Source organism: Oxyura jamaicensis, chromosome 20, assembly GCF_011077185.1.
Source record: "Oxyura jamaicensis isolate SHBP4307 breed ruddy duck chromosome 20, BPBGC_Ojam_1.0, whole genome shotgun sequence".
Lineage (NCBI taxonomy): Eukaryota > Metazoa > Chordata > Aves > Anseriformes > Anatidae > Oxyura > Oxyura jamaicensis.
Window position 1 is genome coordinate 6,478,250 of NC_048912.1, and position 12,980 is coordinate 6,491,229.

At 36.8% G+C, this 12,980-nt stretch overlaps 1 protein-coding gene across 7 annotated transcripts in view; it reads right to left on the bottom strand.

Annotated features, from left to right (window-relative positions):
* Positions 1-12,980, bottom strand: part of SULF2 (sulfatase 2) — a 155,502-nt gene that overhangs the window by 34,733 nt on the left and 107,789 nt on the right. For all 7 annotated transcript variants that reach the window (XM_035344201.1, XM_035344195.1, XM_035344199.1 and 4 more), the window contains 4 exons: positions 10,260-10,411; positions 6,633-6,802; positions 2,117-2,267; positions 93-268 (listed from right to left, as the gene is read on the bottom strand). In XM_035344201.1, coding sequence (XP_035200092.1) covers positions 93-268; positions 2,117-2,267; positions 6,633-6,802; positions 10,260-10,411 — 649 coding nt within the window. The remainder of the gene's footprint in view (positions 1-92; positions 269-2,116; positions 2,268-6,632; positions 6,803-10,259; positions 10,412-12,980) is intronic.

Genomic DNA, 12,980 nt, shown 5'->3' on the forward strand with positions numbered 1-12,980 from the left:
TTGGATGCCCGGTCAATAAGACCAGAGATGTGAACATCAAGGATTTTTCTGGTTACGACATGCACATACACACACACAAGCAAAGAACTTACAAGGACCCAGCCTCCACATTTGGCCCTCGGACATAGAAAGGAACTCTGATATCAAACTCATATGGCATGGACTTTCCTTTCACCAGCCCAAACTGACCAATATGATAGCCATGGTCTGCTGTGTATATTATATACGTATTGTCCAGTTCACCCGTTTCAACCAATGTATTGTAAATCTGAAAAAAAAGCAAAATAAAGCATGACGTTTGTTTCATTGAATAGTATTGTATACAGAATATTGGATGTAATTTTCTGCCTACATGTAATCTACAAATAAATAGCAACAGTTCAGGATGCCACTGAATTATCGCAGTGATCTATTCCAAATAATCTATCATCACAGAAATTTTACTAACTGAATATTACTGTGTATTACAGGCTATGTATTACAGGGCAAATCTCTGTTTTCTGGTTTTAGGTAAACACATTCACATCCCATAGTTTCAAAAGTGTTTGTGTTCAGCATTTTGCATGAGAGCTGTCAAAATATTGATACTATTTGGTAACAGAGATGAGAGCTTCAAGGCGATGAGCATTTTTAAAGTTCTCTCTTCACCTTTATCTTTTCCCACCAGCAAATAATTTTAATAAAATGACAGCATTTTGCATCTCACACTTATTTAAGCAACATTGAACCATCTTGCCTTCAGACAAATCAGTCACCATTATGCAGAATATCTGTAAAATCTCTTCTGGATGAACACCATTTGGTCTCACTAGACAGTGAACTAACATAAAGAATTAAGAGAAGCTTTAACTCTATTTGTAGTTGCTTCTTTGGATTTATACTAGAATCTTTAAGTGAAATGTACCAACCTAGCACCACAGATCATTTTTTTATGTACTATTTTCACTTGCGAATGTCCAGAGGTGGGGGGGCACCACCAAAGTGATGCCTTGCACATTCAAGACAAAGCAGCATGGAAGAAAATAAACTCTTTTTTTGCATTATTTTTTATCATTGTTGTTGTTTTTACTTTAATTTTGAAAGAGTATTAGATGCATATAATTCAGTTGAAAAGCTCACACCAACTTGGGGATTACAACTGAAGAACAACCCAACTGACTTTGTATGCAGTGAAACATATGCGTTATAAATTAATCCAAAGTGAAAACATTTCACTAAACAGAAAATCAAAATATTGTAGTAAAATAGCTGATCTCCCCAAATACTGATATCTGATCTGTCTAAGAAGGTTCATTAAGAAAATTACTTGCCTGAATCAGTAATTATAAGACATTACTAACAAGTTCATGCAATGCCATTCAGATACTTCATCTTTGCCTTACAGGACTCCTCTTATTTGAATCTTCCACCATTTTGATTAAGAATGCCAAGAGATAAGCAGAAAATTGCAACACCTTTAAATCTGCCTTCTGACAACTGGAAACAAATCCAACCTTGTTCACAGTAGCTTTAAGCTAATTCAGATATTTCTGTTCAAGACTCCCAGTTTGCAGTAAGGAATTTCATTGTTACATAATGCAGACTTATTTTTTAAAAAAGATAAAATAGAATCTACCTATATATGCATTTACTTTTAACATTTTACATCCTGGGTCTGATTTATCATGGAATTGTTCTGGTTAGTCCTGCTGTAGCAACTTTTTTTTTTCCTCTCAGAAATCCAGCGTTACAGGGCCAAAATAGACCCACACAGTTAAGTGCATATTTTCCAACAGGTTGTAGGATGACTTTTCACTATCAGAATATTTAAAAATTAGGACAATTTTTTCAGGTGATCCTTATCCTCCTTAATCAGTAATGACTATATAGCAACAAATTAATTCACTTAAAGCACCCAACTCACAGTGTCTGTATTTAGGAGATGAGGACCCTTATATGTTTACAGAGAGACAACATCCTCAGTGGTGAAAAAACAACACACTATTTAAAAACTGCAGCAGTCCTCCTCCCCCTCTTACCTCCATATACAGCCCTCTTATCTTCATATTCAGCACTGTTTAGAGCTTAACTCAAGAAGCAAGCACTTATTGACTTAAAAAGTGACTACTAATCTTACCATCTCCATAGAGTCATCCACAGACATGAGTGTTTGAAGGCGCTTTCTCTGCAACATGTTAGTGAACTCCATGTGTATAGGTTTCATGGGACCTGTATACCTCATTATCCAATGCTTGTCTGGGTTTGGAGCATAGTTATAACTAGGAGTGCTAAGAAGCAAAGAGAAAAGCAGAATACTTCAGCAATGTAGAGAAAAGCCGTAACAATGGATAACAACAATTTCTTTTGATCAGCACCATAGGACATGCTCTCATTTCTCTTCACAAGAAAATATTAGATTTACTTTGGAGAATTCTATTCTTTCATGTTCTATGTGTAAGATGGGAGAAAACAGCTCTGTGGGAACTAAAACTTATTAAGAGAGAAAGCATTGTTTTTGCAATGTCTTCAGACTAAAAGATACATTTCAAGGCCAGGAGACTACCCTCAGTGTCTAATTCCACAAATGGAGTTATCATTTGGATAAAGAGCACATAGTAGAGGTACAGTGTCCTTCTACACGTTACTGCTTTGCTTTCATTCTGCCCACATTAGCACAGTAAAAGCTGTTTGACAATAACTATAAAACTTGCTGAGAAGGTTCTGCTATGTTGTTTAATGGCTTTTTTTTGAATTCAACATGACTGGCTACTTCAATACTTTAGTACTAGGGGGACGCACAGGCACCCTACCTGGTGGTATCAAACTGAATGTGAGTCATGACAAGCAGAAGTAGATAGATGCATGGCCAGATTTTAAAGACCTGCCAAGAAAAGCAGGGGTGAGGAGAAACAGGACTGTATTTTGTAGATACTTTCAAGCCACCAACTCCTTTGTGATGATAAGAAACTTTCAAATTCTAAATTGATGAGTTCAAACTAAAAACAGACAATTAAAGCTCCTGCAAAAATCCCAAGAGCTGGATTCAATGTCTTCCTGAAATCTCACAGACCCTCCAAGTACTCATAATTTTGTAACCATTAAAGTTATGACGAGAAATATCATTCATTGTTCATTGTCAGTTTCAGAGATTGCTCTTCTGTGCATAATTATGTCACTCTAAGTTAGCTGGATCTAAACAAAAGATTTATTTTGGAATATTTTTATCATGATGTTGACTCCTATCACCAGCTCACTAGGAAGCTGTATTTATAGCTTATATTTACAAGAAATGCTATTTTTACCTACCATAAATATTCCTTTTTTTTTTTTTAATTCCTTAAGGCTGAGAACCACTTTTATGAGTTTCTTCCTATCCTAGTTCAAACACACCACACACAGAGTCTAAAATATTAAGAATTACTTATCCTTTGTGATTTGTTAAGGCTTCCCTTTTCATTCAAAGTAATAAACTCAGTCTATGTGAAAGTGCAAGCCAAGACGGTGACACAGTAACACAGGAAAAAATAGCAGATACTCAGCTATTTTCTTCTTCCCAAACACAATTTCCTGATAAATTCATCTCCTACTTGGCAAATATCTACTGTTATTTTTGTGCGTGCAACAGAGCAGCAGGGTAGGTTATTAAGATAAACAATAGTAATATAAACCGAAGCTTCTCCTTGAAGTAAGTGTATCTAATGTATCTTTGAATATGACAGGTAATCTTAAGTTTTTATATAAATATGAAATTAATAATCTGACAGTGAAATGTTTTATGCAGAAAGCCTTTGTTAGATGCTATCTGCAAAATGTGCGTAGGCAGCAAATGGAGGCTTCTTCATATAGGGAGGAAAGGGCTGGTGTTTATTCTCTGTGCATTGTTAATAGCCTCTTGAATTTCAGAACGTTATTGTGGCTGAAATAATGACATTGCTCCTTTGAAAATGCTGACAGTTATGGAAACTGTTGCTATGTGATGCCCAGAATGAATCAAAAATGCTTGGCAAACTCCTTTTCAGCTTACTTTGTGATTTCCTGGCTGATTTGAAACCTCCCGCTGTTTAATCCAACCAAAGCCCATGATTTTCTTTGATTACTACAAATGTAACCCTCTTACACTTAACAGATTTGTCTGTCTTATTGGAAAAATACACAAACGTAACATTCCTAGAAGTTGGTTAAGATAACTCCTTCAAATGCACTCAGAAGATAAGTCCTAGTCTGATTGCATTTGACCTTGGAAAAAACGGGTGGTGAAGTGTACCCTCTACAGAAATAATATTTCCGATGACTGTTAAACTGCCCAGCTGTTGCATTCTCTGCAGCTATTAGTATAGATGGTAAAAAAGGAAAACCAGCCACGTAGCCCCCAGATTTGCTATGCTGAATGCTGGTGGGTAAGGACAATTTTCACGTAAGACTGTAGGTACGCACAAAAAGGACCTCTGCAGAACAAGAAGGACAGACACTGCAGTATAGGTAGGATATTAATACTAGCTAGTACATGTAATAATAGAAGCACAACACACTCTGATTGTCAGTCTGTGCTAAAATCGATAGCGTTAACTTTTCCTATTAGCAATGCTAGACAATACAGTATGTCTGACAACCACCATAAGCATTACAGTTGCATCTGCACTTTGCTTTGTGGATACAGCTTAAGAATCTGCATGCAGACTTTGTCAACGCTGCCGCAAGTTGAGGTACAAAGACTTGCTACATGGTGTATTGCCTTCTGTTTCCAGGGCTGGGCGAAGACTTTGTTCAGGGTATTGCTGCGGGGCAATTCATAACAAGTGTTCTACTTCTGTCCTGATCCTTCCCTATCTTATCCACAAGATAACAGAACAGTGAGAACTACATACACTGTCATTGACAGACCTGTCTGTCACTGAGCAGTTCCCTGGGATGTGGGGACAGGAGAAAGAATAGAAACCAGAGGATTAATGTATATATACAGTAAGGGAATGGTGCATGTTCTGTATTTATTAATTTAATCTTAAAACCAGTGCAGCGAACATCCTTACAGATTATTTTTATTTAATGATATGAAAAGTGTTTGGAATAAGACTGGCAGTTTCCTTGCACAGGAAGTATATAAAATCCTATATTATGTTCACATCTAAAAAAAACAACCCACAGTTCCTTAATCTACTAAATTATGTCTTTACAAACAAAACGTATTTCTGCGAAGTGTTATTTCCTGTATAATAATCATTGCAAGAAAAATCACCTTCAATTAAAAATAGTTTTGTGTAACTATTTTATAATGAGGAAGATAAACCTAGCTTGTGTGAAAATAGAAGTTACATCATAAGCAAAATGTAGTTTATATTTTTCATTGTTAGCCTCCCTCAAATCCTTCTGCTCTTTTTCATTCAACCACCATAAGTAAACTGCTCCAGAATCTTGTTTGATAGAAGATTATCATCTCTGAGATACAAATGCCTACCAGAACTTCTGCTAAGACCCATGTCAATACTGAGTATAAGCAATAGCAGAAGTTACTCAATTGGCATCTCTGTAACTTTAATTTCATAGAAAATAAATGAGCCTAAGAAGGCAAACAAACATTAAATACTTCATTGCTGAGATCTAGGACACAGATTGTCTTTGTTAGCACAGCACAGAACAAAGAAATGCAATTCTAATTTACACGACACCTAGACAACAGAACACGGGAAGCTTTTTTTCCTCTCAGACCCTATTTTAAATGAAGTGAGAAAGCTCAAACGGATTTCACTGGACTTTGGATTTGTCCTGAGCAGCTTTGGCTACCAATTATTACTTCAATCAGTGACCAGTTCCTTCACAAATCCAAAATAATACAGAATCCCCCTTAAAAAAAGGATACAAAGGAAGAAAGTTACAAGTGTTGAGCATCAATGAAGACATAAAGACAGTAATTAGAAAAATACTGAATATTTTCCATTGTGACAAAGGGTAATTTGGGTGAATCATTTGGTTTATCAGCATGAGATGAGATGCCTGTAGTAGAGAATTACAGGGCTGTACCTGCTAACTGTCTCTGTGGTTATAAACAAGAACCATCTTATCATGGTGTTGCACTGGAGTTTATTAAAATCTTTACTTGGTAACTAGATGATACTGACGTGGGGACCTTAGCTGTTTTCAAGACTTTGTACCGCATCATTTAGAGATATACCAGCTCATTCAGAAACGGACAGCCTAATCTGATGCTGCAAGCCTCTATTTCCTCTCTTTCCATATGGAAAATAGGAGTAATGAGTAGCATATACTATGTGATTTTTGGTAATACCTATGAAATAGCATGTCTGTGTCTATTGACAGGGAGACAGGGTTTCTTCCACCAGAGACTACAACTCAAGAACCAGACTTTGATTCTTCTTCTAAAAATAAGAACAGTGCTTCACTTCCCAAATAGGCTATAACAATGTCCAATGGATTCAACATGAAACTTTCTATTTATCTGTGAGCTATGTTCCTGAGTTCTAGATGCAGTAGCAACCTGTACTAGTGCAAAGAGGTCCAAAAAAAATCTCCAAACTCTTCCTATATGTTTGTGACAAAGTCATGCCCAGAGTATTATAAAACAAATACTGTTTCCCCAGAGGTAGCCAGTATTTTTATACACGAAAACCTGGAAATAACAGGATTTCTGTTTTCCTTACATGTGTTGCGAAGCATTAGGAAAGAGATGTGAATACTGAGGAGCTGAATCTTCAGGTCCATGAGGAGCAGCATGGCTTATAACCATCAATACAGGCCTGTGAGGATACATCTTCTTTGAGATTCTGAAGAATGTAATACTGTCATTGGTTATCAGATCAGTTAGATAATCCTGCAAGTAGAAGGAAAAGTATAATGAGATACTTTAAAAATAATTTCAAGTTGGGGGTGTGACGGGAACGGGAGGTCTTAGGTATCATAAGAAACAGGAAAAAGAAAGCTACTTAGCTCAGAAAAGAAAAAGGAGGGAGTAAATTACAGATGTTAAAACTTCAAAACCTAAAATCAAATAATTGCCTCTTCACTGTCTAGAAATATCAAAAGCAACAGTTTCGTCTCAGAAATGAATGACATCAAAGATCAACTAGGACTCTTTCTTCTCATAGTGTATAACTGACTTATGAAGATCACAATACCAACTACAATGACCAGGTATTAACGAGGAAAAAAAAAGGAAAATTAGAGGTTAATTTATTTTCTTTTTGGTGTTGAAATCTTCAAGGTGTGTAGTCCAACCCTACATCATGAAAGCGCTTTGAAAATTCAAATGGATTGATGCTAATTTTTCTTCTCCTCCCTCTGAACCAGAAGTCACTAAAGCTAGAAGATGCTGGACTGAATGGACCCAAAATTTCATTCTATCTTACAGGCACAATGACAATCTGATAAAGATAAACCTCTATCAAATTAATCACTGAGAACTTAGAAGAGTCCCTTTGGAAGATAAGGACTTCTTTCTGTTCTCCAAGAAGTATCATATGCATCTTCTGATACATGCTCCAGCTATATGGACTGAAGACAGTATTTGTAATGACAAGCCGTGTTCCCCCTTGGGCTGGCTGTATCATGGGAAACGTTGCACATATAAATACCTGTCAAACATGATAGGGTAAGAAAGACACTTCTTAAAAAAGTCTAATTATCTTGTCACAACTGAACATAAATTTGGACATAATGACTGCTTCTGGTCAAGCGAGCAAGGTGTGGTACGTACTGCACTGCACCTCCTTTTACTTACTGATTTTTGTCCATGGTTTGGACACTTGCTGTTCTTTACCTCTGCCAGTGAGAAGACAGCTTCTGAGTAATCCGAGCACTTTTTTTCATTGACTGTATTTACTTTCCCCCACTTATTTCCCACGTATCCCAGAACCAGGCTGGCAAAGTCTCCATTTATAGATTTATAACTGGTCCCAACACAAGGTGTATCTGTCATGAAACTACCATGATTTTGACTACTACTGATATGATATTTTCATCTTGAAAGCAGGTGTAATTAGGCATAAAACCAAAGTTAACTGAAGAAACTCCATTCATAAGCATTTACAGGGGAACGGAGGATGTACAGTAAATGAGACCAAAGAAAATCTGAGCTCTGAACATAAGTCTCAGTAACTGACCATACTCTCAAAAAAACACTGATATATCTAAAATGTTTTTTAAGCTGGCTGGTCACTTTCTCAAGCATGTAACTCATCTTTGGCTTAGCCATTAAGACAGAATAGTCTTCAAATTCTATTTTGAAGATGATCTTCTCCTGGTCAAAACACGATTCAAACTTAATTTTGCAAAAACAAGTGCTTACCAGGCAAAAGACCAAACAGAAACGTTTCCTTCAACTGGTTTATTTTTTTTTCTTTAAAGCTCCAGACTGTGGAGACTGTAGAAGATTCTGTGAATGCAAACAAAACTAAAAATTCAACTTAAGTTGAAAAAGAAATTGAAAAAGAAAAAAATGGAGTAGAATACTTCCTGTTAGAGAGTCTGGAAGAATTTGCAAAGATTTGATTTTCAGAGGATAAATGCTTAGCAGTTGCTTTGGAGGACAGAATCAGGCCTTTATTTCGCGTGTTTTTTTTTTGTTTTTTTTTTTTTTTTCAGTTTTCCACTGGCACATAATTAGCATTAATTATGTCAAGAAGATAAGGCTAAAATACAATCTGATTATACTGTTTGTTACTGGAAAAGTAGGTTTCCAGCAACAAAAGTGGTAGGAAGAATAGAGAAGCGGTCTTGTATTGCAGCTTGTGTTTGTTCATTTGAACTCCAGCGTTAACATCAACACATACTGTTGCTCTGCACACTATCTGTTTATTATCATAGCTGTGTATTAGGCAAGAATATGAAGATTATAAAAACATTTACATTTTCATCAGACTTCTTTTTTTTTTTCTTTTATTAACAAACTCAGTAAGAAAAACGGAACCAACTGAAAACCTAAACATTTTCAAGTATTGCATATACAAAATAGAGCTGAGACTCTTGGAACATAAAGTTCCTTGTTGACTTTTTTTAACAATGGGGAACACTGCCCTGTGAAATCACTTGCCTGACATTGCTCCATGTAAGGTAAATTTCCATTATAATGTTTTTGGTAGCACGGCTGTAAAGATTAGTGCTCTGATTCTTCATAGATCAGAAGGGAAATAAAAGACAAATAATTCTGTACATCAGTTGTCCCTTACTCCTAGCAACTGGTAATAGAAAAGGAAACCATAGAAACCTGTCAAGCTTTATCTTTCAGCACAAACTACAATCTATTAAAAATGGCAAATGAATAAGGGGAAGAAGGAAATCACATAGACATCAACCTTCTCAAGAAAAAAACTGTGAACACATCACTAATGAATCAAAAAGAGGGAGGCAGGATTTGTGCTCAACAGGAGAAAGTGAATTGAATCTCTGGTAAGCAAACACACCTTACAAATCCGTATCACTCCTCAGCAAGACAACTTTTGAAGTTATACACTATTCAAACTAGTCTTTTACTGATTAACTCATTTATAATTATATTCCAGAAAAGCCGATTTCTTTGGAAAATTAACATTTTTGTCTGAAATAAACATATTCCTGTAGGCAAACAGGTAACTGTTTGATCTGTAACGAGTGCTAGATGGAGGGGTGACACAGGATGATGTTCTATTTCACAATAATTATCAAGTATTTTAGTAAGTTTGGCCACAGTACAACATCCTTGGAAGAACATTAGGAACATACACACCTCTAACAACACATCAAGATATACATTTAATAATTACATTCTCCATTCAGACAGTGAAGTCAGAATTACCATAAGATATACCAAGATACTATGAATTCTCCTCATCTGGCTGTGAAACAAGTTCTTTAACACAAAAAGATGGGTCTAGCTGGAGGGAACTGGATTCTTATCTCATTTACGCTTGTGCAACTCCACTGAAATCAGTTCTATACCAGGGGAATAGATGACAATCAGATTTAGCACACGATAATTATAGTACAAAGATGAGAAATAGTTGTCATGCAGCATTTAAATCCATTTTCACATCTGCAGCTCATAACACACATTAACAGTCTCAGGATGTTTTGTTTGTTTCTATTTCTGCTAACAATGTTTTCAGTAACATGACTCGCATGGAATGGAAGATAACAAAGCCCAAACACGGAGCCTACTGCTTTGTAGCTAATGTTACACAGAGCAGCTTTCAAGTACGAGGAGAATTCTTTAATTAGACCGAAACCATAAATCGTAGCTTTCTTGCAGTCACATTCAAATATTAAAGAAATAGAAATAAATCGGTAAGACCTACCCTGGAGTAGTCAAATCCATGTTTCTCCTTCACTCCATTTCTACAGAGTGTGTAGTTGTAAAATCGAGAATTTTTAAGTAATCCAACCCATTCTTTCCAGCCAGGAGGCACATAGGAACCATTGTATTCATTAAGGTACTTTCCAAAGAAAGCTAGGGGTAGAGAAAGCAGAAGTGCAGTAAGAAGGTACAACAAACACCTCAAAGATACTGTTTTTAACCATATTCTTTCACATCTGTCTCATCTGACTGGAACATTTTCTTCATCCAGACACACATAAGGTAACAGATAAGTTACGATTTGGCCTTTGTTTCTTTATTTCAGAGCTCCATAACATGTATCTTTTGATTTACAACCCGAGTACGTGAGATACACTGCACTACAATTACCACGTTTTATTTAGGGGCTGATACATTCAGACTTAGATGAACAAAACAGAAAATGTTTAAAATAGTACCAGTTGCCACATTATCTCATCCTGCTCTGAACCACCCAATTTAGCTACATTTTTCATTTTAGTCACACCCACTTATGCCATCTCCACTTCTGGAACAGTCAGAAGCGGTGAGGTCACCAACAGGAGGCTGCTTTAGAAGAAATGAAGACAAATGGGGACCATAAAGATGATGAGATTTTAAACTTGCTGCATAGAGGAAATGAAACAGCAGAATAAGTGCAGAGAAAGTGCAGAATAAGTGCAAGGATTCCAACACAGTGTAGACGTTTCCTCCCAGAAGAGCTACGTATATGCTAGCCTTGCTAATCTGTAAACTGCGAGTGTACTGACGCTAATTATTTTCCACAAAATGGGTAAGAAAAATGGACATTGTTAGAATTCTAAGAGAACACATTATAAAGGATATGATGTATCCAGTGACACTTCCATGCTATTCCGGAAACAAATAAGAATTAGCAGTATGTTTTTTTCAGTATTACTTTATGTTATATCATCACTATGCAACTGCAGGATAAATTACACCCAGCTAGATTTTTTTAAGCTTAGAGGGAAAATTCTGCTCTCCGGCCTGTGGATTGTGATTCAGGACCTGAGCTTTTCGTGTCAGAACTCACATCTCAATTTCTGAAGGGTCTGGCAATCCAAGTTAGCACTATCGCAGCAACCAGCACAAAGACCTTTACATTTGTTCCACTTGACATTACAAATATTTTTAATCCAGAAGCACGTAGTGATGCAGCACCTCATGCTGACAATCTACCAGCAAACATCTGTGCTTCTGTAAGGACAACAGTGTGCCTGAGACTCTGATCTTAACCTTAGATTAAAGCTCCTCTCAAAGCTGAGGGGATAGGAGCACACAAGTCTCAGCTCCCAGATTCTTCAAGATTTTTTTAAGCTTGCAGCTCACAGCACCTGATACCGTGCCGTCTTGTATTTGTATACATGCAGGGAGCAATGCTGTGGAAAGCACAGAACTGGTGTTCAGTCACTGTAAAAAGAGCCTTGAGTGAAGTCAAGGATCTGTATCTATTTGTAGTAGGCTGAATCTGTCCGAAAGACACAGCCAATGAGAACTGTGGAAACCACGATATAAAACAGTACACGAGGGAGCTCCGTGTCGTTACCAGATTGTGATTTTCTTTTCTATAAAGATGGGAAACATGACCTAAGCAATATTATAATATGCAATAATACAATATAATACAATGGAATACAGGGAGTAAGTATGCTGCGCACTGAATGGCCGTAAGACCCAGCTCGAAGTGCCTAGGTAGAATTCAAAAGCATGTTTTGAATCATCTCCCTGAACAAATGTAAATGTATTGAATTAATGTTTTAGGTGAGCCAAAAGAAAGGGAACATTTGAGAACTTTCAAAGCATTTGAAAGAGATAGAGGTGTTGATAAAATTAGGACCTGTATCCCAGAAGATGAGAAGGGCCCATCTATTGAGACACAATTAATAAACTCCTTGAAATTCTAAGTATTCTATCCCTAAGTATTTTGCAAAAGCAGATAAGGTGTTGTGTTATTTTACAGATGAGCCACCTACAAAGGGGTTAACTGAGAAGCATACTGCAGAGAAGAGTTCCCATTTCACTGTCCTGAACCACCTCCTGATGTCTTCTTTAACCAAGCTAAGTAAACCTGAAGCAACAAACAAACCAGTAGCTACCCCACTGTGGATAAAAACTATTGCATTACTCAGGGACTGTGTTTGTACAGTATATACTTTTGGCTTTATGAATTATTTCCAATTTTCAAAGGATAAAAGGCACCTCATAGCGATTGTGGGGAATTAAACAATGCAGGTGAACATTTTTTCTTGTCTTGGTAACAAGGAGTAAAGGATTGAAACACTGGCCACTGGCTGCATCAGCAGGTATGCACAAGGCAGTCCAAAGTCTCTTGTCCCCCAAGCAACATTATTATTATCCAAACAGATACACAGAAACCAATCAGTTCCTAAAATGTGTGGCTGAAGAATCCAGGAAAGAGACATTCTGTGGAGAATTACTTCATTGTTATTCTGCAGAGGCATTAAAGGGGAGTCTGGCGGAAGTTTCCTCCAGCACCTTTCGCATAACCTCCATTGTACATTCAGGATGTCTTTATACTCCTTCATGGAAGTCAAGTGCTTTAAATAATTTTCTCTGCTGTTTCCAATCTTCCATTGCACATCTTTTTCTTTTTCCCCTCCTCCCTCCATCTGAGCACTTCAACCGCTTGTTATTCAAAACCTGTTAATCACTTCTCCGTACT